This window comes from Elephas maximus, chromosome 7 (assembly GCF_024166365.1).
Source record: "Elephas maximus indicus isolate mEleMax1 chromosome 7, mEleMax1 primary haplotype, whole genome shotgun sequence".
Classification (NCBI taxonomy): domain Eukaryota; kingdom Metazoa; phylum Chordata; class Mammalia; order Proboscidea; family Elephantidae; genus Elephas; species Elephas maximus.
This window is the reverse complement of record NC_064825.1, coordinates 126,459,715-126,486,684: the sequence shown is the minus strand read 5'-3', so window position 1 is coordinate 126,486,684 and position 26,970 is coordinate 126,459,715. Positions and strand designations below refer to the sequence as shown.

Here is a 26,970-nt window from a genome sequence, read left to right as displayed (position 1 = left end):
ACTGAACTCAAGGCACTATCACAAACGGAAACAGCCCACGGCTGAGCCTGCCTAGGGAGAGAGCGACCCCATTGGTGTTTTGCCTTCTCCATCAGACCAATAGCACATAGTGCCCCCAAGCGACAGCTAGAGGTTTTACTCACTCATTTTCCACATCCTGGATCGTGTCACGCAGAGGCCGATCCCTGGTTTCAGGCAGGAGAAAGGCAACAAAGGCAGCCAGGATGGGGAAGACTCCATAGATGATCCAGGGCAGGGGGGCAGAAAACACTGCTAGGGTCATCAAAAGGGGAGAGAGGGCTGCCCCACTACAAATGGCCATTGTGAGGATTCCTGAAACTCTTGCCCTTGGGGTATAAATAACAATACAAATAAATCTGGTAAAATCCACACATGAAATTTTGACATATTATTTTGCTTTCATTATTGGAGCCACTACAGCTGGGTGTTTGCACACATGGAGATTGGCTGCATTCCCTTGCTTTTGAAATGTGCTGTCTTGTTTGGTGGGTGTTAGCTTCAAGTTCACAAATGTATCACTACAGATTTCCACCATTAAAAAAATAACAATACCCATAGCACCTACCCTTTCAGTGGTTCATAAGATTAGGTGAGATGATCCATTAAAGGACTTAATATGGTACCTGGCAAAAAGTCAACTTTCAATAAATTTTGGCTAGAACGTGTTATTAGTATAAAAGTGGACTGCTTTTGATAACTAACCAGTTTCAGTTTTCTTTCCTCCATAAGGTCCAGTTAGCTGGGAAAGTTCTGTTTTGACCCTGACAGAGCATTTTGTACCTGATCACAGTGGGGAAAAGTTCATTGGCGTGAGCAACGCAGCAGGTGATAGTGGCAGAAGCAGCGCCCATTCCCAAAGCTGCCAAAACAGCATTCAGGGTCTGCATTTCTGGGGAGAAGAAGACCAGTCACATCAGGAAACCCGAGCTGAAGCAATCAGCATCCCCAAAATACAAGTAAGAAAGCCCCCATCAGAGGTGTTTGCAAGCGTAAAATACATTGTCTAGAAAGTGCATATCTTCCACCTCCTTGCTGAAAGTGAAGAGGACTTGAAGCACTTACTAATGAAGATCAAAGACCACAGCCTTCAGTATGGGTTGCACCTCAACATAAAGAAAACTAAAACCCTCACAACTGGACCAATGAGCAACATCATGATAAACGGAGAAAAGATTGAAGTTGTTAAGGATTTCATTTTACTTGACTCCACAATCAACAGCCATGGAAGCAGCAGTCAAGAAATCAAAAGACGCATTGCACTGGGCAAATCTGCTGCAAAGGACCTCTTTAAATTTTGAAGAGCAAAGGTGTCACCTTGAAGACTAAGGTGCACCTGACCCAAGCCATGGTATTTTCAATTGCATCATATGCGTGTGAAAGCTGGACAACGAATAAGGAAGACCGAAGAAGAATTGACGCCTTTGAATTGTGGTGTTGGTGAAGAATAATGAATATACCAAGGTCTGCCAAAAGAATGACCAAACCTGTCTTAGAAGAAGTACAACCAGGATGCCCCTTAGATGCAAGGATGGCGAGACTGGGTCTTATATACTTTGGACATGTTGTCAGGAGGGATCAGTCCCTGGAGAAGGACATCATGCATGGCAGAGTACAGGGTCAGTGGAAAAGAGGAAGACCCTCAGTGAGGTGGAATGACACAGTGACTGCAACAGTGAGGTCAAGCATAATAACAATCGTAAGGATGGCTCAGGACTGGGCAGTGTTTCATTCTGTTATGCATAGGGTCGCTATGAGTCAGAAGCGACTCAATGGCACCTAACAACAACAACAACAACATAGAAAGTGCAGAGAAGCAGAGAAGGTGGAGTGACTGGTGAGCTAAGAAACGTGACATGTCTACTTATTACATCTTAAATAGTGTGATGGTTAGTTGTACTTGTCAACTTGGCTAAGCTGTGGTTCCCAGTGGTTTGGCCGATCACTGGAGAAGTTGCTGTTCCATAATGTAACCTAATGCCATGTAATGTCATTGCCTTCCAAATGGTCTGCGTATTTTTCCAAAGAGTTAATTTGTAAAAAAATTTACTCTCTTCCCATTGCCTGATCTATGAGTCTTGGGATGCAAGTCTGCAGAAGTCTGCAGCCTGCAACTTGACCTACAGATTTTGAATTTGTCAGTCTCCTCTAATCTCGTGAACCAGGAAGAGATTCCAGACTGTTACCCGACCTACGGATTTTGGACTTGCTGTCCCCACAATCTCAGGAGCCAATACCTTGAAATAATTCTCCCTTTACATATTCATCTATCTCACTGGTTCTATATTTCTGGAGAACCTTGATGAAGACAAATAATGAAAAAAAGACCTAAATAATTATACCAACTCTCACTGCTTATTCAAGATTTTCCAGAGGATGAGAAGGGAGAGAGAGTCTGGCAGGAGTTTCCTCGCATTGTTCTGCCTAGTGCTTCCTATACCCTGTAGGACTGTCATGTGGACAAATTCAGAGCAGTCTAAGACTCATCCATGTCCTTGAGGAGTTGAAAACTTAGGTGAGGATACAATATGACCAGGGACAAATATGGTACAAGAGAGTAATAAAAGGAGAAGACTTCAATGCTAATGGACAGGATGAAGAATATCTTGACTTAAAACGATGGCTCAGTAATCATTAACAACGAACTCTTTGGGGGGAAACAAAGATGTTGTGAACCACAGAAGGGAAGCTTAAGACAATCAGTTTTCTACCCAGCTTAAAAAAAAAAGAGAGCTTTGCAACATCGGAGTGCAATCTACCGTAAGGCAGCCAAATTGCTGCTGACATTCAATAAAATTAGAGCCACCATCTGGTCCTGTAAAATATACTACTCAGCTGGGAAATACATGAAGTATGGTGAGCACGTGGGTCCCCTAATCATTTACATACGATCTTTTCATTTAGTAAAGTTAAAATTCTAAGAGAGGATCTTAATATGCTTAACCTCTCAATCCCGTTGTATACTTCTTCTTCACCTGAGACAAAGGATTTTATTTCCTTAAAGCCAAAAAGCCTCTACTAAACCAGGTTTGTAGACACGGTGACCTAATACCAGGGGTGACCTAATACCAGACACAGAAGTGGACACATAGAGATCAGGGAGGAAATCGTCACTGAAACTGTTGTAATGAGAGACTAGAAAAGGAAGTGACAGTATTGTGCCTCCATATTGGGATACGGTTGCAAGGCCTGTTCCCTCAGTGATTGTTATGAAATGTGTGATTGGACAAAGGGCAAGTGTCTCCATTTTCCAGATATTTCTCAGTGATGACGAAGACAACCATATGTCTGGGCCAACTTTTGCTGACCTTTGACTCCATTTCTAACAACTTAATGGCAGAATCTGTCCTAAACCTGCAGATTGGTTTCGGGGGATCCTTAGGCTCCTTTACTCCTGACTTAGGTGGGTGTGACAGTACAATCCCGGAGCAACAGGGAGAAGCCACTTCCTTCCTCTGACCTTCATTTTTTCTCACCTTGAGGCATAAATGTGAAGAGCAGAATGGGAACACCCAACAGGAACAAGAAAAAGGCCTGGCTTCCTCGACGTCCGATAAGTTTCATTGCCAAAAGTGCCAGACCTTGGCCTGGGAGGGAGACGATGCCACAAAGAACTTGGATCAGGAAAACATTGCTCCCCAGGAGCTGGAGGTTGAGCAACAAGCCAACATAGGGCATACAAACTGCAAATCTGTGGTAAACAAAAGAAGAAAGACATATAAAGATTTAGAGCCTATGTTCTGCAATTGACCATGACCTTGGCCCAGTCAACCAGTGGCTGGTGGTAAAGTATTAAGACAAAGTTGTTTTGTAAAGTGTTTTCTTTCCTGGTGATGATTTTTAAGTTGTCATATAAAAAATTGTATGATAATGAAGATCAGAATTGTTAGGCTTTTTTTTTTTTTTTGGAGTGTGGGGAGTAAGTTGTAGAGGGTATATGATGGAATGCCCAGGAATTAGAGTGTTTCTATATCTTGATATAACTTTTGGTTCCGTATTTACATATGGCTATATTCACTGAAATGTATTTTTTTTTAAATAACTTTTATTAAGCTTCAAGTGAACGTTTACAAATCCAATCAGTCTGTCACATATAAGTTTACATTACATCTCACTCCCTACTCCCACTTGCTCTCCCCCTCTTGAGTCAGCCCTTTCAGTCTCTCCTTTCTTGACAATTTTGCCAGCTTCCCTCTCTCTCTATCCTCCCATCCCCCCTCCAGACAAGAGTTGCCAATACAATCTCAAGTGTCCACCTGATATAATTAGCTCACTCTTCATCAGCGTCTCTCTAAAAATACATTTTACTGTTTTAAGCTGTACCTCAATGAAAATGGAAACAAGCAATGAAGAAACTTAAAAACCAAGGTCTGTACCGTGACTGGCTTTCTCACCGCCAGTATCCTGGAATGAGTGAGCCTTGGCGGATGACATGACATACTTACTCCTCATTGTATACTTAGCCTGTGAGTCTTTTTGTAACCCTTTGACCAACTCCACAATAGCAATTATCTTGTATGTTTTCCTTATCATTTATCTCCAAGTCTGTCCCCCACGACACTGTTGTATCCTTTGAAATAAGAAATAGGCTCACTATTCTAACATTTCTCAGCACCGTGTGAAGCCTACCTCACAAAAAATGTGAGGCAGATCCATTTACGTAGGGTGGGTGTGTGGAACAAATCACACACAGAAGGTTTTTGCTGTGCTGCCTCCAGTTCCTCCTGCATGGTGGATCTCAAAACCTGCAACAACAACCATATGAACCATTGTATGTACCTGAAATTTTTAATATAATAGGCTTTACAAGGACTGGTTCATAACTCTGGTTGTATGTAAGTTGGATGTTCCTAAGTGGGGGACTGCCTGTATATAATATGGTGTTTGCACAACATCCAAATCACATAACATCCTATTTCAGGGGACGTATCATGGACATTAAGTGATGCATGACTGTACTTACTTTTGCCATACCACCCATTTTTTAATTATCTTTAAAAAGTCAAATATGATATCAGTGATTAGTTATCTAGTGCTGTTCTCACTGAAATATTACAAGTGGGTGGCTTTACCAAACAGAAATTCACAGTGTCTCACAGTTTAGGAGGCTAGCAGTTCAAATTCAGGGTACAGGCCCTAGGGGAAGATTTCTCTTTGTCAACTCTGGAGGAAGGTTCTTGTCTTTTTTGAGTTTCTACTCCTGGGCAATCCTCATGTGGCTTGTTATCCCTCTTCCCCTATCCCTGCTAGCTAGCTTGTTTGTTTAATCTCTTTTATATCTCAAAAGAGATTGAGTCAAGATATACCCTACACTAATCCTGCTTCGTTAACATAACAAAGACAACCCATTCCCAATGAAATTATAACCGTGGGCATAAACTCATTGCTGTTGAGTCAATTCCAACTCATAGGTAACCTATCGCATAGACATTAGGAATTACAACACATATTTTTTGGTGGACCCAATTCAATCCATAACAGGTACTCATTCTTGCATAGGATCCATAGGCTAAGCCAAGCTTCAACTCCTCCTCATTTGCAGTGCTCTCTTTCTTCCACCTGACGCTGACGTGATTTTCAATTGTGATAATGCGTTATTCTTTCCTAGTATCTGGATAGTTTCACCTGTTTTTACTATCTGCTTCTACTCTGGAGGAATTTAAACTTTCATTCTGTGGATTAGGTCAGCCTGGCAGGCAAGAGGCTAGGTGTGGATTTGGAATCCAAGATATTTCCTGAAACATAGTTGGTCCAATAGGATTTTATATCCATCTGGCATGTAACAACACAGTCTAAGGCTCCACCTAAATTTAAAATTTGTTTAGAGAAAGGCCATGCCTTTCTCTATGATGTCCCAATCAAATCAGTATCCGCAGTGCCACTGACTGTGCAATGACTTCATCTCTGGGGAAACCTTGAATTCTTCCCACCATCTTCAGTGGGACCTAAACTCTCAGGAGCATTTTCGTTCTTCTTCATTGAAATGTTCTTCTAAATGACCTCTGCTTTCTTCTGGGAGCATATTATCTTTTATCATGTGTGCCATTAAACATGTTACAAGAAATGTTTTATTTCCTCCTCTTTGACTGGCCAATTCCTTGTTTTCTTCTTTCTCAAGGAATTAAGAGTGGATATTTCCTCTTGTGCTCCTTTATAATTCTTCCCATTCTCTTATCAAATCTATTTGGATTTAAAATTGTCTGTTAGTTTTCTCTCTCAAATTAATGTGAAAGCTCCTTGAAGGTGAGTTATTCTGTTATTTATGGTCTAGCCCCCTACCTGGCACACTACTGTTGTTCAATAAATATCTCTATATGTGCATCACATGATGAATATGATGCACATAGATTCATAGCAATAGATTCCTTTTATAACTGGGGTGAAGAAAAAAAGAGAAAGCCCTCTTTGAAATATTTCTTTCACTTAGTCAGGACTTGAAATATGTAACATGTAGACTATAAACTCTATGAATAGGGATTTGTGGCTGCTGTGGTCACTGCCACATTTCTTGGACTAGAACAGACCTGGCACATGGTTGTTGTTAGGTGCCGTTGAGTCATTTCTGACTCATAGCGACCCTATGCACAACAAAACAAAACAAAACAAAATACTGGCCAGTCCTGTGCCATCCTTACAATCATTGTTATGCTTCAGCTCATTGTTGCAGCCGCTGTCAATCCACCTTGTTGAGGGTCTTCCTTTTTATCCACTGACCCTCTATGTTGCCAAGCATGATGTCCTTCTCCAGGGACTGATCCCTCCTGACAACATGTCCAAAGTATGTAAGAAGCAGTCTCGCCATTCTTGCTTCTAAGGAGCACTCTGGTTGTACTTCCAAGACAAATTTGTTCATTCTTTTGGCAGTCCATGGTATATTCAACATTGTTTGCCAACACCACAATTCAAAGGCATCAATTCTTCTTCGGTCTTCCTTATTCATTGTCCAGCTTTCACACGCATATGATGCGATTGAAAATACCATGGCTTGGGTCAGGCACACCTTAGTCTTCAAGGTGACATCTTTGCTCTTCAACACTTTAAGGAGATTCTTTGCTGCAGATTTACCCAACGCAATGTTATTTGCTTCTTGACTGCTGCTTCCATGGCTGTTGATTGTGGATCCAAGTAAAATGAAATCCTTGACAACTTCAATCTTTTCTCTGTTTATCATGATGTTGCTCATTGGTCCAGTTGTGAGGATTTTTGTTTTCTTTATGTTGAGGTGCAACCCATACTGAAGGCTGTGGTCTTTGTTCTTCATTGTGGTAGGCACTCCCTAAATATATCATGAATAGAAGAGTACATGAGCGAATGAAGAAATAAGTGAATCTCTATTACCCACTCTTCTGAATGGTCACTAACCCTTCCTTTTACTGGATTTATTATCCTGAGTAAGACCCATAGATTATTAGTTGGAAAAGAACAGGTTAGTTTTGGTCACTATAACTTAACAATTAGAGAGACCAGTACATAGTCTCTCCATTTGTAAATACTTAGTGTTTTTTGTTTCTGTCGAGTCAAAATATCTGCATTCAATGTTTGTCAGCATATTCTCCTTCAATGCCAGCCCAAACAATGTTGACACCCTTCGATAACTAGGTCAGTGAGGGAGGAATACCCATAACCATGCCTGCATTCTACCCTCTATTCCCCTTATGGACACTGACTAGTGTAGAGGTCAGGCATGTCTTCCCTATTACCCCTCATCAGCTTCCCTTTCTATCTCACCTCCATGGTCAGAGTTTCTCCAGCATTCTTTATTCCATTCATGTGTGCAACTTTTCTAAGTTCCTTTAAGCCGCCTTCTAGCTTATCGTTGGCAATCAGCCATCGAGCAGACTCTGCCAGCCACCTGAGCAAAGAGGAGGACACAGGAGCATTCACTCACAGTTGCTTATTATTCATATAACGTCTGTTCTGAGAGGCCTTTTCACTATCATCTACTACCCACCGCTTTTTCAGCTGTACCAGGGAACATGACTTACCTTCTCTTGTAACATAACTAGGGAGATATGAAGATGGCCCTCATGCAGTATGCCTTCACTGCTGGGAAGGCACAGTTGGAGTCAGAATGTCTGCCTTCTTACTCAGGTGCAAATTTACCACAAAGCTCATGAAGCTAAAGTTTGACTTCCCCTCCTTTGTATAGACCCCTTCCAAGGTCTTTATAGGAGCCAAGAAAATAGGGATTCATAATATATGGTCATTTTATGAAAGAAGGACCATCAAGTTATTTATGTACACTCATAGCCTCACTCCAGCTCCTACCAGCTATAATGGAAACTTGCTATACAAGTAAGGTACTTATAAAATTTGCCTCAGTTTTCTTACTTATGGAATGAGGACCATAGTGTCACCTGCCTTGTAGGGTTCTTATGAATATGAAATGAGTTAATGGATGAGCCTGACATGGAATAAACACTTCCGTGTATTTAAAATTATCTCCTTGTGTTAAATCTATCATCATTGCTCTGAGATACAGTTATTTCTAACTATATAGGCTTCCTCCACTGAACCAGTCTTTTTAAGGAGAGGGGCATAGTTAGCCATCCTTAAAGCTCATTAAAAGTATCAAAGAGAAGACAGGCACAGAAAAGTGATGCAAACCATATGCTCTACATTCAGTTGTTAGAAGTAGAGAAACCCTGCTGCTCTTTCTTTAGGTAATTATAGAGGCAAATTTGCTGCTCCTTCATTTCATCCAATAAACCAGAAACCTACTGTCATGGAGTGAATTTCTACTCATAGTGACCCCGTAGGGTTTCTGAGGTTGTAAATCTTTACGGAAATAGACTGCCACATCTTTCTTCTGCAGAGTTGCTGGTGGTTTTGAATTGCCAACCTTTTAGTTAGCAGTCCATCTCTATAACCAGTGCACCACCAGGGCTCCTTATCTTATCCAATCATACCTATAAACTGAAAAGCAGTGAAACTTCTTCAATATATGCTTCTTTTTAAAGCCACACATACAAACACAGACAATAGCCAGGGTATCTCCTCTTGAAATTTGTGGTTGTATACTTTATTTTAATAAGGAAAATAATTGTATATAGTTATGTGTCCAAAACACCTGTTAAAGCTTAATTGTGAGGGTGGTTAGAAAGATACAGAATTTCCAGGCAGGGGATTCCATGCTACTTCTTGTTCTTAGGTAGCTGGTTGTCAGAAATAACAATACTGTGCACCCAATTAAAATGAATTTCAAATAAACAGTGAATAATTTCTTAGCATAACTATGTCCCACGCAGAATTTCAGATATACTTTCACTAAAAAATGAGCTGTTTCGTGAAATTCAAATTTAACAGGACATGCAGTATTTTATCTAGTTTACAAATATGAAGAAGTAGTTCCATAGAATTTTTATAGGAACAATGAATGATTTTTACCATCACTATGTACTGTTCAAAGCTTCAGACATATTTTTGCTAAAAATCATTTGTTGTTTATTGAAATTCAAATTTTATGGGACATTCTGTACTTTATCTAGCTAGCAAATAAGAATAAAGAACTCTAAGTTAAGCAGAATTTTCACATAAACAAAATATAATTGTTAGCATTATTATGTCCTGTGCAAATTTTGAGATATCATTAAACAGAAAATATTGTTGTTTATATAACATTCAAATTTAACTGAGTGTCCTCAATATCACCTGCCAACCCTACTGGTCTGCCTTCAGATTGCGCAGAAGGGGCAGATTAGGAGATCAAGTGTTCACGTCTTGACCAAAGATCAAAACAGAATCCATGTGTCCTGATTCTATGTATACTTCATCCCAGAATCCTCTAAGACAAAGGAAGAGAAAAAAAAAGTTCATACCTTGAGGACAGAAAGAGGACAAATAATGGTACGGACACCATCAGCTGAAGCACGTGCCACTCTCGAAGGGCAAAAGCCAGGCCTCCCAGAGTCATATAACCAACACTATAGGAAATGGTTGCCAGCGTCATCCCCGTGGCTTGGAATTCGAGCACTGACCATTCTATTACTGAAAGGAAACAGAAACAAGATTTTAACTTAAAATAAAAAATTGGAATTTCTAGGTCAAAGCCAAGGCTTAGAAATTTGAAAAAGGTTGACTTACTGAGCAAAATAATATTTGACATGATGCCTGTGGTAGAAATCCCAGCCAAGAAGCACAGTGAGCAGTAAATGAGGAAGGAAGGAGCAAAGACCACACATGTGTCAGCAATGGCCATCAGGAGGAAACAGCAACTGAGAATCACCCTCCTCCCAAACCTGAGAAACGGAGAGGTTAGATTATGGGAACATTACTAATGTTGCAAGATTTAGTAAAAAGAAAGCACAGTTGGAAATTTGGAGGATGTTTTAGCAACTGAAACTTTGCACTTGAGACTTGGAGAATCAATAAGGAAATTGACCATTGGTATTCTCAGAAGGAACATTTGTGTTTGTAATTGGATATTGAGTATATAAATCTGTTCTTCAATCTGGAATACTGGAAGTTTTAATATGTTTTAAATGTCCCTGTTCTAACGCTTGCATTTAACATAATAGAGAGCCTGTATAGTTTCTAGAACAGAAGGAAGCTAAATTTGTACTTGGGCCTCTAGGACTGTGCAGTCCAAGGCTAACTCATGTGAAAGGAACATCCATGGAGCAATGCTTCAAAGTGGACGATGGGTTGTACAATACCCCTCTATTGTGTCTGAGTTTCTAGAATGTGGGCAATCTGCTTCTTCTAGAATATAAGAGTTCCACAACCAGAGAAAGGAATCTATAGAAAGTTCTCAAAAGAAGGAATTAATTTAATGTAGGGTAGGAATGGGAAAGGGGTCGTTGTTACTGATGAAGGGTAAAAGAGCCACTGGTAAATGGTTAACAACAACCATAATTGTACAACTAATATACTCAACAGTGAAAGACTCAATGCATTCTACATAAGATCAGGAAGAAGGCAGGTATCACCACTTTCATTTACAACTGCACTGAAGGTCTTAGCTACAGTTAGAAAAAGAATAAAAGACAAAAGATGAGAAAGTAATAAGTAAAATTGTCTCTACTTGCAGATGACATGATAATAGATGAATTGCTCAAGGTAGCAAGATGCAAGGTGAATATACACATGTCAGGGCACTTCTATATACTACCAGTAAGTGGTTATAAATTAAATTTATAATTCAGGATTCTACAGCATCAGAAACTAATTAGTAATAAATTTAATGTAAAAAATATATGACTGCTCTTATAAGTTATAAAGCATAAAAAGAGAAATGAAAGAAAACCTAAATTAGTGGAGTGGCACACCATGTTTATAGATCACAACATCCAATTTTGGAAAATGGCATTTTTACCCAAACTGATCTATACATCCAGTGCAATCTCAATAAATATTCTTCAGAGAATCCGTTTCCTAACTTCCAACACTATATAGAGTAATTTGCCTGTTTTTGGCCTTCATGTAAGGGGAATTGTATAGTATGTGATCATTTATGTATTTTTTGTATTGATTTCAGATGGCTCGTGGCTGCAAGCAGAGAATACCAGAAAGGTGTTTACTTGTGTTTTATTGACAATGAGAAGCATTCAACTCTGTGGATCATAACAAATTATGGATGACATCATGAAAATAGGAATTCCAGAACACTTAATTGTGCTCATGAGAAATCAGTACACAGAAGAAGAGGCAGTTGTTTGAACAGAACGAGGGGATGCTGCGTGGTATAAAGCCAAGAAAAGTGTGCATTAGGGTTGTGTCCTTTCACCATACTTATTCAATCTGTACGCTGAGCAAATAATCCATGAAGCTGGACTATTTGAAGAACGGGGCATCAGGATTGGAGGAAGACTCATTAACAACCTGTGTTATGCGGATGGCACAATTTTGATTGCTGAAAGTGAAGAGGACTTGAAGCACTTACTGATGAAGATCAAAGACTACGGCCTTCAATGTGGATTTCATCTCAACATAAAGAAAATAAATATCCTCACAACTGGACCAATAAATGACATCATTGAAGTTGTCAGGGATTTCATTTTACTTGTATCCACAATCAATGTCCGTGGAAACAACAGTCAAGAAATCAAACAACAGATTGCATCGGGCAAATCTGCTTTAATAAGACTTCTTTAAAGTGTTAAAAAGCAAAGATGTCACTTTAAGGACTAAGGTACGCCTAACCCAAAACATAGTATTTCCAATCCCCTCATAAGCCCTCAAAATGTGGACGATGAATAAGGAAGATTGAGGAATAATTGACACCTTTGAATTCTGTTGTTGGTGAAGAATATTGACTGTACCACAAAGTGCCAGAAGAACAAACAAATCTGTCTTGGAAGAAATACATCCAGGGTGCTCCTTGGAACTGAGGATGGTAAGACTTCGTCTCATGTACTTTGGACATGTTATCAGGAGGACCAGTCCCTGGAGAAGGACATCATGCTTGGGAAAGTAAAGTGTCAGTGAAAAAGAGGAAGACCCTCAACAAGATGGATTGACATAGTGTCTGTAACAATGGGCTCAAGCATAACAACCATCTCTAGGATGGTGCAAGACCAGGAAGTGTTTCATTTTTTGTACACAGGGTCGCTGCGAGTCAGAAACAACTCAACGACAGCACCTAACAACAGCCCAACAGCAACATTGGTATTGGGCAAGTCCTACTCAACATAACGGTATCGTATTTATCTACATCACTGCATGTTATTGTTTGTTCGTTCCCTTTGCTCTGTAGTATTTTGTTATGTGAATATTCTGCATCTTATTTGTCCATCCTATTTTATATATGTTTCCAGTTGTGGGATATTATGAATAATGAGTGTACTATTTCAAAAATATCATTTTCACCATGGACTTTCTCTGCACATAATCCTTTTGTGTTTCCCCTTAGTTTTCTGATGAAGTTCAAAATCCTTAGATTAGTGTATCAGGTCCCTCTCAACCTCATGTAATTCTCCACTGTCTTGTTTTTCCATTGACCCTTCTCCCCTTTTCTACCACATTATGCTCCATTAAAACTTACCAATGGGCTGCTGAGGAAGGGCCAAGATGGCACAGTAGTCAGATGCTTCTGGTGACCCCTCTTACAACAAAGACCCAAAAAAACAAGTGAAATGATTATATTTATGACAAGCTAGGAGCCCTGAACATCAAAGGCAAAGTTAGAAAATGGACTGAGTGGCATGGGGAGGCAGAGACAGTTCAGAAGTAGAAAGGAGTTGCCAGACCTGAATCCCCAAGAACCCTCAGGCACCATTCCCTGGAGCACATGCAGTGGGGCTGATGGTAGTGTTCCGGGTGCCATTTCCTCAGGGAGAGACAGCAAACCACACAGTGTACTCGCACTTCCAGAACCAAAGAAGAATGGCGCAGTTTGCAAAATCTAAGTATTTGTGTTTATTTTACCACAGCCCAAGCCCCCAAGCCAGCTTCAGTGGCTGTCAATTTCCCTGGGCCTGTCATCGGCCCTGATGTATTCCCTGAGCCATTCTCCTGACCTTGAAGAAGGAATAAATTCACAGTTGGGGGAAAAGATAATCTGCCAGCTCCAGAAACCTTGGAGCTCAAGACAGAAGGGGCTCCAGTCTAGCCACAAACGTTCAATGGACTTTGAACACCTTATACCCCTGTATGGACCTGAGTGGGCACATTTCAGGAAAATAGGCCCTTGGTGGTTGACTGCAACAGTTTCACCTGTGCAGTGGAAAGGTGGATATTTCATGTTTAACATCACTTTGCCTATTAAACAGGGTTCTCGCCTACGCACATCAGGGGCCTAAAGACTGGTGGCTCCACCTACGTCACCTAGCAACCAGCAATGGGGGTCCTAGGACTAGTGGTACCTCATAGTACTTACAACCAAAAGTATTGGATGTCCATTGCTTGGCTGCAGAGCCCACCCACCTGTGCACTCTAGGGAACAGGGAGGCACTTTCCTCACAGAAATTCAGGAGATGTTTGTGAGCCCCTTGCCATGTTCACAGCATAGCCCTCTGCTGCAACCAGGTACCTGTGCCTACACCAATCACCCCTGCCCCTCTAAGACTGTAGGACAGAGCCTGTACCACACACTTGATGACCAACTGCCTGGACACCTGAGCTGAATACATACAAAAAAATAAATGGTCTCCTAGGCTCATATACCCTGTAACAGCTCTGGCCATCTGGTGACAGGACGTTAGAGCTTCAAAAGCTATCTCACTCAAGCAGGGTATAGTAAGCAAACATAAAATAAACAAATACAATAACTTACAGATGGCTCAGAGACAACAGTCAATATCAAATCACAAAAGAAACATGGCATGATCACCTCAACAAGCTTTCAAAACAAAAAATAAAGGGATTTTCTGGATGAAGGTGTCTTCTTGGAATTACCAGATGCAGAATACAAAAGATTAATACACAGAACTCTTCAAGACATTAGGAACAAGGTCAGGAAAATCAGGCAAATTGTAGGACAAGGACACACAGATAAAGTAGTTGAAGAAATTAAAAAGATTATTCAGGAACATGATGAAAAATTTAATAAGCTGAAAAATCCATAGACAGAAAGCAATCCGAAATTCAGAAGATTAACAATAAAATTACAAAAGGAGACAACTCAATAGAAAGTCAGGAGCAGAACTGAGCAAGCGGAAGGCAGAATTTCTGAAACTTGAAGATAAAGCACTTGGCACCAATGTATTTGAAGAAAAATCAGATAAAAGAATTAAAAAAAAAAATGAAGAAACCTTAAGAATCAAGTGGGGCTCTATCAAGAGAAATAACCTATGAGTGACTGGAGAACCAGAACAGGGAGGGATAACAGAAAATACAGAGAGAAGTGTTGAAGATTTGTTGGCAGAAAACTTCCCTGATATTGTAAAAGATGAGAAGGTATCTATCTAAGATGTTCATCGAACTCCACATAAGGTAGATTTTAGAAGAAAGTCAATAAGCCATATTATAATCAAACTTGCCAAAACCAAAGATAAAGACAGAATCTTAACAGGGACAAGCTGTTAGGATAAATCTTAACAGCTAGGGATAAATGAAAAGTCACCTACAAAGGAGAGTCGATAAGAATAAGCTCGGACTACTCAGCAGAAACCATGCAGGCAAGAAGGCAATGGGATGAGTTATATAAAAAATTGAAGGAAAAAATTGCTAACCAAGAATCATATACCCAGCAAAACTGTCTCTCAAATATGAAGCTGAAATTAGGACATTTCCAGGTAAACGAAGTTTAGGGAATTCATAAAAATCAAAACAAAAGTACAGGAAATACTAAAGGGAGTTCTTTGATTAGTAAATCAATAGTATCAGATATCAACCTAAGACTAGAACACAGGACAGAGCAACCAGATGTCAACTCAGAAAGGGAAATCACAAACATAAATCAAGATAAAAAAAAAAACTCAAAATGGAAACAGCAATGTCATCATGTAGAAGAAGAAAACATTAAAACAATAAAGAAGGACTAAGAAATGTAGTCATAGATCTTTCATATGGAGAGGAAGACAAGGCGATATAAAGAAATAAAAGTTAGATTTAAGCTTAGAAAAATAGGAGTAAATATTAAGGTAACCACAAAGGAGACTAAGAATCCTATTCAGCAAACTAAAATACAAGAAGAAAATAAAGACTTGGTTAAAACAAAATCAACAATGATTAAGAGGAAAAGCAATATATAAAGATAAACTACTCAGCACAAAAAAATTAAGTGGAAAAAGAAACTGTCAACAACACAAAAAAGACATCAAAATGACAGCACTGGGGGCGGGGTCAAGATGGTGGAATAGACGGACTCTTCCAGCGAACCCTCTTACAACAAAGACCTGAAAAAACAAGTGAAACGAGTATATTTATGACAAGCTAGGAGCCCTGAACATCAAAGGCAAGGTTACAAAATGAACTGAGGGGCAGGGGAAGGAAGAGACAGTTCAGAAATAGAGAGGAGTTACTGGACCTGAATCGCCAGGAGCCCTCAGGCACCACTACCAGGAACAGATGCAGTGGGATGGTAGTAGTGTTCAGCTGCAGTTTTCTCAGGGAGAAGCGGCCAGCCATACAGCCTACTTACACCTCGAGAACAAGAGAAGAAGGGTGGTCTCGCCAAATGCTAAGTACTTGAGTATATTTTAATGCGCCCCTCCAAGCCAGCTTCAGCAACTGATTTCCCTTTTTTTTTTTTTGAGATAGGCCCTGTTGAGCACCTAGAGCCATGGAGAAGGGAAAAATTTGCAATTGGGGGAAAAATAATTGGCCAGCTCCACTAACCGAGGGATCTCAGGACAGAAGCAACTCCTGTGCATGCATAAACAGTCCGTGGACTTTGAGTACCTTTCCCCTCTGTATGGACCTGTGTGGGCCTATTTCAGGAGAATAGACCCTTGTTGGCAGAACACAACTATTTCCTTTGTGCGGTGGAGAGGTGGGTGTTTGATGTTTGACATTGCTTTGCCTATTAAACAGGGTCCTCACCTACCCACATCAGGGGCATAAAGACTGGTGGCTCCACTCAGGATACCCAGCCACCCACGACAGGGGTCCAAGGATAACTGGTACCTCCCAGTCCTTACAAACAAACACTTTGGGTGTCCATGGTCCGTCTGCAGAACTCGCCCACCTGTATGCTCTAGGGAATAGGGGCACATTTTCTTCCGAGAGAGTTGGGGGATGATTCTCAGCCTCCTGCCTTGTTCAGAGCATGAGGCCCTGCTGCAACCAGATACCAGTACCTACACCAATCATTCCTGCCCCTCTAAGACTGTAGGACAGAGCCTGTTCCACACACTTGATGATCAGCTACCTGGACATCTGAGCTGAATTCATATAAGAAAAGTGAATGGACTCCTAGACTGATATACGCAATAACAGCTCTAGCGCTCTGGGGACAGGATGTCAGAGCTCCAAAGGTGAAAATAATCAAGCTAGCTCACTCAAGCAGCCTATTTGGACATATCAAAACAAAACAAAGAAAGAAGATATGACACAGTAAGCAAGCATAAAATAAACTAAAACAATAATTTACAGATGGCTCTGAGACAATAGTCAATAACAAGTCACATAAAGAAACAGGGCATGATCGCCTCGACAAACTCTCAAAACAGAGTCAGGGGTCTTATAGATAAAAGTGCATTCCTGGAATTACCAGATGCAGAATACAAAAGAATAGTATACGGAACCCTTCAAGACATCAGGAAGGAAATCAGGCATTTGCAGAAAAAGACAAGGAACACACAGATAAAGCAGTTGAAGAAATAAAAAGATTACTCAGGAACATAATGAAAAATTTAATAAGCTGGAAAAATCCATAGACAGACGGCAATCAGAATTTCAGAAGATTAACAATAAAATTACAGAAGGAGACAACTCAATAGAACGTCAGGAGCAGAACTGAGCAAGCGGGAGGCAGAATTTCTGAACTTGAAGATAAAGCACTTGGCACCAATGTATTTAAAGAAAAATCAGATAAAAGAATTAAAAAAAATGAAGAAACCTTAAGAATTATGTGGGATTCTATCAAGAGAAATAACCTACGAGGGATTGGAGTACCAGAATAGGGAGGGATAACAAAAAGAGCAGACACAATTGTTGAAGATTCTTTGGGAGAAAACTTCCCTGATATTGTAAAAGATGAGAAGATATCTCTCCAAGGTGCTCACTGAACTGCACATAAGGTAGATTTTAGAAGAATGTCAGCAAGACATATTATAATCAATCTTGCCAAACCAAAGACAGAATTTTAAGAGCAGCTAGGAATAAACAAAAAGCCACCTACAAAGGAGAGCCAATAAGAACAAGCTTGGACTACTTGGCAGAAACCATGCAGGCAAGAAGGCAATGGGATGAGTTATATAAAAAATTGAAGGAAAAAATTGCCAACCAAGAATCATATATCCAGCAAAACTGTCTCCCAAACATGAAGGTGAAATTAGGACATTTCCAGGGAAACAGAAATTTAGGGAATTTGTAAAAACCAAACCAAAAGTACAAGAAATACTAAAGGGAGTCCTTTGATTAGAAAATCAATAGTATCAGGTATCAACCTGCGACTGGAACACTGGACAGAGCAATCAGGAGTCAACCCAGACAGGAAAATCACAAAAATAAATCAAGGTAAAAAAGTGCTCAAAACAGGTAAAGAGCGATGTTATTATGAAAAAGAACATTAAAGCAATAAAAAGGTACTAAGAAAAGTAGTCATAGATCTTCCATATGGAGAGGAAGACAAGGGAATACAAAGATATAAAATTTAGGTTTCGATTTAGAAAACTGAAGGTAAATAACCACAGAGGAGACAAATTATCCTACAAATCAAAATAAAATACAAGAAAAAATAGAGGCTCAGCAGAAACAAAATGAACAACAAAGGATATGAGGAAAGGACAATATATAAAGATAATCTACTCAGCACATAAAATTCAGTGGGAAAAAGAAACTGTCAACAACGCACAATAACAGACATCAAAATGATAGCACTAAATCCATACCTATCCATAATTTCGCTGAATGTAAATGGACTAAATACACCAATAAAGAGTCAGAGAGTGGCAGAATGGATTAAAAAACACAATCCTATATGCTGCCTACAAGAGACACACCTTGGACTTAGAGACACAAACAAACTACAACTCAAAGGATAGAAAAAAATATACCAAGCAAACAACAATCAAAAAAGAGCAGGAGTGACAATATGAATTTTTGACAAAATAGACTTGAAAGCTAAATCCATCAGAAAGGATAAGGAAGGACACTACATAATGATTAAAGGGACAAATATACCAGGAGGATATAGCCATATTAAATATGTATGCACCCAATGATAGGGCCACAAGATACATAAAACAAACTCTATCAGCATTGAAAAGTGAGATAGACAGCTCCACGATAATACTAGGAGACTTCAACACACCACTTCTGGTGAAGGACAGGACATCCAGAAAGAAGCTCAATAAACATACGCAAGATCTAAATGACACAATCAACCAACTTGACCTCATGGACATATACAGAACATTCCATTCAAGAGCGGCCAAGTACATCTTCTTTTCTGGTGCACATGGAACATTCTCTAGAATAGACCACATATTAGGTCATAAAGCAAGCCTTAGCAGAATCCAAAACACAGAAATATTACAAAGCATTTTCTCTGATCATAATGCCATAAAAGTAGAAATCAATAACAGAAAAAGTAGGGAAAAGAAATCAAACACTTGGAAACTAAACAATACCCTGCTCAAGAAAGATTGGATTATAGAAGACATTAAGAAGGGAATAAAGAAATTCATAGAATCCAATGAGAATGAAAACACTTCCTATCAGAACTTTCGGGACACAGCTAAAGCAGTGCTCAGAGGTCAATTTATATCAATAAATGCACACATCCAAAAAGAAGAAAGGGCCCAAATCAAAGAATTATCCCTACAACTTGGACAAATAGAAAGAGAGCAACAAAAGAAACCTTCAGGTACCAGAAGAAAATAAATAATAAAAATTAGAGCAGAATTAAATGAAATAGAGAACAGAAATCAATGGAAATAGTCAACAAGACCAAAAGCTGGTTCTCGGAAAAAATCAACAAAATTGATAAACCACTGGCCAAACTGGCAAAAGAAAAACAGGAGAGGAAGAAAATAACCCAAATAAGAAGAAATGAGATGGGCGATATTACAACAGACCCAACTGAAATCAATAGAATCATATCAGATTACTTTGAAAAACTCTACTCTCACAAATTTGAAAACCTAGAAGAAATCGATGAATTCCTAGAAACATACTACCTACCTAAACTAACACAAACAGAAGTAGAACAACTAAACAAACCCATAACAAAAGAAGAGATTGTAAAGATAATAAAAAAAACCCCAACCAAAAAAAAATCCCTGGTCCAGATGGCTTCACTGCAGAGTTCTACCAAACTTTCAGAGAAAAATTAACACCACTACTATTTAAGGTATTTCAGAGCATAGAAAAGGACAGAATACTCCCAATCTCATTCTACGAATCCAGCATAGCCCTGATGCCAAAACCAGGTAAAGACACCACAAGAAAAGAAAAGGAAAGAAAATTATAGACCTATATCCCTCATGAACTTAGATGCAAAGATCCTCAACAAAATTCTAGCCAATAGAATTTAACGACATATCAAAAAAATAATTCACCATGACCAAGTGGGATTCACACCAGGTATGCAGGGATGGGTCAACATTTGAAAAACAATTAATGTAGTCCATCATATAAATAAAACAAAAGACAAGAATCACATGATTTTATCAATTGATGCAGAAAAGGCCTTTGAAAATGTTCGACACCCATTCATGATAAAAATTCTCAGCAAAATAAGAACAGAAGGAAAATCCTTCAACACAATAAAGGGCATTTTTACAAAGCCAATAGCCAACATCATCCTAAATGGAGAGAGCCTGAAAGCATTCCCCTTGAGATCGGGAACCAGACAAGGATGCGCTTTATCACCACTCTTACTCAACATTGTGCTGGAGGTCCTATCCAGAGCAATTAAGCTAAATAAAGAAATAAAGGGTACCCGGATTGGCAAGGAAGAAGTATCTCCATTTGCAGATGACATGATCTTATACACAGAAATCCCTAAGGAATCCTCCAGAAAACTACTGAAACTAATAGAAGAGTTCAGCACAATATCAGGATACAGGATAAACATACAAAAATCAGTCAGATTCCTCTACACCAACAAAAAGAATATAGAAGAGGAAATCACCAAATCAATAACATTTACAGTAGCCCCCAAGAAGATAAAATACTTGGGAATAAACCTTACCAGAGATGTAAAAGACTTATACAAAGAAAACTACAAAACACTTCTGCAAGAAACCAAAAGAGACCTGCGTAAGTGGAAAAACATACCTTGCTCATGGATAGAAAGACTTAACATTATAAAAATGTCTATTCTACCAAAACCGATCTATAGATTTTAAAGCAATTCCAATCCAAATCCCAATGACATTCTTTAATGAGATGGAGAAACGAATCACCAACTTCATATGGAAGGGAAAGAGGCCCTGGATAAGTAAAGCATTACTGAAAAAGAAGAACAAAGTGGGAGGCCTCACTCCACCTGATTTTATAATCTAGTATACTGCCGCAGTAGTCAAAACAGCCTGGTACTGGTACAAAAACAGATACATAGACCAATAGAACAGAATTGAGAATCCAGACATAAATCCATCTACATATGAGCAGTTAATATTTGACAAATGCCCCAAAGCAATTAAATGGGGGAAAAGACAGTCTTTTTAGCAAACGGTGCTGGCATAACTGGATATCCATCTGCAAAAAAATGAAACAAGACCCATACTTCACACCATGCACTAGAATGAACTTAAAATGGATCAAAGACGTAAATATAAAATCTGAAATGACAAAGATCATGGAAGAAAAAATAGAGACAATGTTAGCAGCCCTAATACATGGCATAAATAGTATACAAAACATTACTAACAATGCAGAAGAAAAAACTAGATAACTGGGAGCTCCTAAAAATCAAACATCTATGCTCATCCAAAGACGTCACCAAAAGCGTAAAAAGGTTCCTTACAGACTGGGAAAAAGTTTTTAGCTATGACATTTCTGATCAGCATCTGATCTTTAAAATCTACATTAAACTGCAAAAACTCAACTAGAAAAATAACCCAATGAAGAACAGTGATGAATCTGTGAAACATTTCATAACATGGAGGAATCTGGAAGGCATTATGCTGAGTGAAATTAGTCAGCTGCAAAAGGACAAATACTGTATAAGACCATTATTACAATAATCGGAGAAATAGTTTAAACAGAGAAGGAAAAATTCGTTGATGGTTACGAGAGAGGGGAGGGAGGGAGAGTGGAAAAGTGGTATTCACTAATTAGATAGCAGATAAGAACTACTTTAGGTGAAGGGAAAGACAACACACGATACAGGTGGTGTCAGCACAACTGGACTAAACCAAAAGCAAAGAAGTTTCCTGAATAAACTGAATGCTTCAAAGGCAGGGGCGGGTGTTTGGGGACCATGGTTTCAGGGGACAGACATCTAAGTCACCTGGTATAATAAAATCTATTAAGAAAACATTCCACATCCCACTTTGGAGAGTGGGGTCTGGGGCATTAAACGCTAGGAAGCGGCCATCTAAGATGCATCAATTTGTTTCAACCCACCTGGAGCAAAGGAGAATGAAGAACACCAAAGACACAAGGTAATTAGGAGCCCAAGAGACAGAAAGGGGCACATAAACCAGAGCCTACATCAGCCTGAGACTAGATGGTGCCTGGCTACAACCGATGACTGCGCTGACAGGGAACACAACAGAGAATCCCTGAGGGAGCAGGAGAGCAGTGGGCTGCAGAGTCCAAATTGTTGTAAACAGACCAGACTTAATGGTCTGACTGAGACTAGAAGGATCCCGGTGGTCATGGCCCCCAGACCTTCTGTTGGCCCAGGACAGGAACCATTCCCAAAGGCAAGTCTTCAGACAGGGATTGGACTGGACAACGGGAAGGAAAGCGATGCTGGTGAGGTGTGAGCTTCTTGGATCAGGTGGACACTTGAGACTAGGTTGGCATCTCCTGTCTGGTGGGGAGATGAGAAGGCAGAGGGGGACAGAATCTGGCTGAATGGACACAGAAAGAGAGGGTAGAGAGAAAGAATGTGCTGTCTCATTAGAGGAAGAGCAACTAGGTGTGTATCTTGTTGTTGTTGTTAGGTGCCGTGGACTCGGTTCCGACTCACAGCAACCCTATGCACGATAGAAAGAAACACTTTCCAGTCCTGAGCAATCCTTACTATTGTTGTTACGCTTGAGCTCATTGTGGAAGCCACTGTGTCAATCCACCTCTTTGAGGGTCTTCCTCTTTTCCACTGACCCTGTACTCTGCCAAGCATGATGTCCTTCTCCAGGGACTGAGTCCTCCTGACAACATGTCCAAAGTATGTAAAACACAGTCTCGCCATACTTGCTTCTGAGGAGCATTCTGGTTGTACCTCTTCTAAGACAGATTTTTTCGTTCTTTTGGCAGTCCATGGTATATTCAATATTCTTTGCCAACACCACAGTTCAAAGGCGTCAACTCTTCCTTGGTCTACCTTATTCATTGTCCAGCTTTCACATGCATATGATGCAATTGAAAATACCATGGCTTGGGTCAAGCGCACCTTAGTCTTCAGGGTGATATCTTTGCTCTTCAACACTTTGAAGAGGTCCTTTGCAGCAGATTTGCCCAATGCAATGCGTCTTTTGATTTCTTGACTGCTGCTTCCATGGCTGTTGATTGTGGATCCAAATAAAACGAAATCCTTGACAACTTCAATCCTTTCTCTGTTTATCATGATGTTGCTCATTGGTCTAGTTGTGAGGATTTTTTTTTCTTTATGTTGAGGTGTAATCCATACTGAAGGCTGTGGTCTTTGATCTTCATTAGTAAGTGCTTCAAGTCCTCTTCACTTTCTGCAAGCAAGGTTGTGTCATCTGCATAACACAGGTGGTTAATGAGTCCTCCTCCAATCCTGATTCCCCATTCTTCATATAGTCCAGCTTCTCCGATTATTTGCTCAGCATACAGATTGAATAGTTATGGTGAAAGAATACAACCCTGATGCACACCTTTCCTGACTTTAAACCAATCAGTATCCCCTTGTTCTGTCCAAACAATTGCCTCTTGATCTATGTGAAGGTTCCTCATGAGCACGATTAAGTGTTCTGGAATTCCCATTCTTCGCAATGTTATCCATAATTTGTTATGATCCACACAGTGGAATGCCTTTGCATAGTCAATAACACAGGTAAGCATCCTTCTGGTATTCTCTGCTTTCAGCAGGATCCATCTGACATCAGCAATGATGTCCCCGGTTCCACTTCCTCTTCTGAAACTGGCCTGAATTTCTGGCAGTTCCCTGTCACGATATACTGCTACAGCCGTTTTTGAATGATCTTCAGCAAAATTTTGCTTGTGTGTGATATTAATGATGTTGTTCTATAATTTCCACATTCGGTTGGATCACCTTTCTTGGGAATAGGCATCACAGCAACACGCAAGCCCCCACAGTAAGTCAAACTGACAGGCATGTGAGGGAGGTGTATACAGCATGGTGTATATAAATTTTTGACTTGATTTGTAAACATTCACTTAAAGTAAAGTATAGTAAAAATTAAAAAAAGAAAAAAGAAACTTACCTATGTGCATTGTCTCATGACACCATCAGAGAGTACTGGGTTACAGGACTGGATGAAAGAAACACTCTTATTTTGAAATCTTGTGTAAGTTACATTTACTGTTATTCACTCAGAGTTCACAGTTTTCATCTGAGAACACAGTTGACATTATGATGGTGGATGTAAAGGGCACCTCAAGTCCGCCACTTCCCTCATGGGAGATAGGCCTGAGTGGTGGCAATGGTTGCCTGTCTATTTCAGAAGGGGTACTGCCAGGCACGGGATACCCCAAACTTCTCACACCACAAACCATGAGAGGAAATATCCTTCAATGAATTATCTTATGTGGTAATAAAATTTACCTTTAAAAGCTGTTTTGGCAGGAACAAAGATGAAGGCTACTAGTACAAGTTTTTTATATAACACTAATGACACCTTGCCCCACACCCCACAAATTTTACATATGAATGCCTACCCAGCAGACTGGGGCAACTATTGCACAATAACTAGCCTGTAGGTGACCATAAGCATTTATCTAACAAGGTCCAGGAGCAACTAAACATGACAGCCTGGCCAAGGCCTGCAATGCTTTTCTCTATCTCTGTGTTCTTCAAATAGACTGAATCCCCTGTTGTGAAAATTCTCCCTCTCTGTTGCCAAGGGTAACTCTGTCTCATTTATAAACCACATGCCATGTACCTCGTCTCTGAAGCCTGTCCTGAAACACCTCCAGGTCTGCTGAAGACATCCTTTGTCTGTCCTCCTCTATATAGCACTCAATGCTGACAAGCGCACTTGCCATGCTACTGTCACTTTCCCTTTGTGTCTAGATCCCTGGGTGCAACGTCATCCCCAGGAAGGTGTAATTTTGCGATAAAGATCTCTTATTGAAAGTTTGAGGCATAAGCAATGAAAATACCCCAGAGAAAAGAAAGCCGTGATCCAGAAATACTCACCTGTCTGAGAGAAGGCCACATACAACACCTCCCAGCAGCATTCCAAACATGAATAGGAATTGAGACACTGATTTCAGTGGCTGAGATTCACATACCAGGTCCCACTGGAAAACAAGGAAACCAACGCTCTAGAGCTTCACAGCAGCTTACAACACCTCAGTGGAAACCTGCCCCAAACACCTTACCCCGACTTGCAAGTTTCAGTATATCAGGCCCCTATCTTCCCATCCAGCGTTGCTTTCCTGTATTAAAAAAATTTAGCTGAAACTTTATCAATCAGCTCTCAGCTTAAGCATAATTTTCTCTAGTAAGGCTCACTTAAACCAGAGGGGTCATATTATTTTCCTGTCTCTGTATTCATTTTGTACTCGGTGCTAAGCAGTCCTCAATCTTGGCTACACAGTGAAATCAGTAGACAGCTTTAAAAAATTAGTGATGACTGATTTTCACCCCCAAGCATTTCTTAAAACTCCTCTGAGTTGCAGTCTGAGCATGGAGGTTTGGTCAGCCTCCCCTGATGTTTCTAATTTGCAGAAAAGATTGGCATGACCCACCTAGCATATCATTTTTCATACATTATATAAATGATTTGTTTAAACATTGGTCTCCTCAAGAATAAAAGCACTGTGATAGGAGAGTTTATGACTGTTTTCAAATTCATTGGTCTGGTTATCTGCACATGTCTGACATGTAATAGATAAGCAACAGATACTTGAAAGAATGAAGAATTCAACTTTCATAACGACTGAGGGTTTGAAGCATGTTCATTACTTGTGTAACCTCTAAAAACTCAGATCATGCCCTCAAAGGAGGAAAATGGTGCCTCTTACCTTAGCCACAGTGGTTGAGGGGAAGGTGCCTTTGTCATACACCCAGCCGTCCACACAGGGCTCTGTGTCTGGCTCACTTGTTTTGAGGGAAGACTCATTGAAATGAAGCAGCTGCCACTGGGGGTGGAGGAAGCGACGGCACTTCTGTGGCTTCAGATTTGAGTCCAGTGGGATGGAGATTCTCAGGAGGGCATCATGGCTGAAGATCCCAGTGCCATTATCAGAGACAGTGTCATTGTCAAGGATGGGGACCCAGCAGCGATGATCAGGGGTGGCAGCAGTGAAGTTCTCCAATGGAATATGCATTTGCACTATGACATTGGAGATAAGAAGAAAAACCATCTGAAGGATCTGGAATCTCCCCTGGCCACCAACTTGATGCAGAAGGTCCTGAAATCCCATTGAGGCTGAGTTCGTGATCCCCGAGAAGAGGCAAAACGACTCTATGTAGATACGTTCAAAGGGAGGAAATGTCTGTTTTTAATAAGTCCACTGAGTTAGTGTTGATGTTGACAGTCCTTTCTCCTCGATGGGCCCAATGTCACCAGTGTAGCAGAGCAGTGGAAGCAGCTTCCTCAAGTTGTTTTGGGATCAAGCATCCAGCTCTTTTCAGAGTTAATAATTCATCAGAGAGAATTAAAGTGTTTCAGTTAAATCTGTTTAAAGATCTACCCTGTGAGGGTCTTTGTCCTCAGAAACACCCAGTTGTCAGTATTGGACTTTGATCTGCAACATGTTCCTCATCAAATTAAGATAAAGTTGCAGTTGATTTGCAGTAGTTTCCCAAAACATAAATTGTTGCACCGAAAAAAGCCAACTATTTTGTGTTTTCCTTGGAAAGAGCGAAATGTGTTTTTCTTGTGTAATAGTGAATTTTGACTATAAAATTTAATGAAAACAATCCTAAGTTAAATTTAAAGAAGTGGAATGTGATATAATCATTGATTTATAGCATCATACACTCGATTTCAGTTCAAATCATATCAAGAATGTACATTGATATAAGGTCAGCATAATGGGGATGGGTCGGTAGAGATGTAGAGAAGAGAGGGCAGC

General features: G+C 40.0%; 1 protein-coding gene across 1 annotated transcript; it reads right to left on the bottom strand.

The window, feature by feature from the left end:
* Window positions 1–139: 139 nt before the first annotated feature.
* Window positions 140–26,316, bottom strand: LOC126080970 (solute carrier family 22 member 9-like). Its single transcript, XM_049892286.1, has 9 exons — window positions 25,915–26,316; window positions 25,085–25,188; window positions 10,102–10,256; window positions 9,837–10,005; window positions 7,747–7,870; window positions 4,648–4,763; window positions 3,495–3,709; window positions 802–910; window positions 140–347 (listed from the first exon to the last, which is right to left on the bottom strand). Exons 1-9 carry the CDS (start codon window positions 26,314–26,316, stop codon window positions 140–142), a joined length of 1,602 nt encoding a protein of 533 aa, XP_049748243.1.
* Window positions 26,317–26,970: the final 654 nt, after the last annotated feature.

What these genes read in the sequence shown, in the direction of transcription:
- LOC126080970 (XM_049892286.1), bottom strand. Translation starts at nt 26,316, where the DNA reads ATGGGATTTCAGGACCTTCTGCATCAAGTTGGTGGCCAGGGGAGATTC. An exon ending in GTCCTCTTTCTGTCCTCAAG is followed by an intron (nt 7,871 to 9,836) that starts GTATGAACTTTT and finishes CTCTTTGCTCAG; the next exon opens with GTGGCTGGCAGAGTCTGCTC. An exon ending in GAGAAACTCTGACCATGGAG is followed by an intron (nt 4,764 to 7,746) that starts GTGAGATAGAAA and finishes TTGTTGTTGCAG; the next exon opens with GTTTTGAGATCCACCATGCA.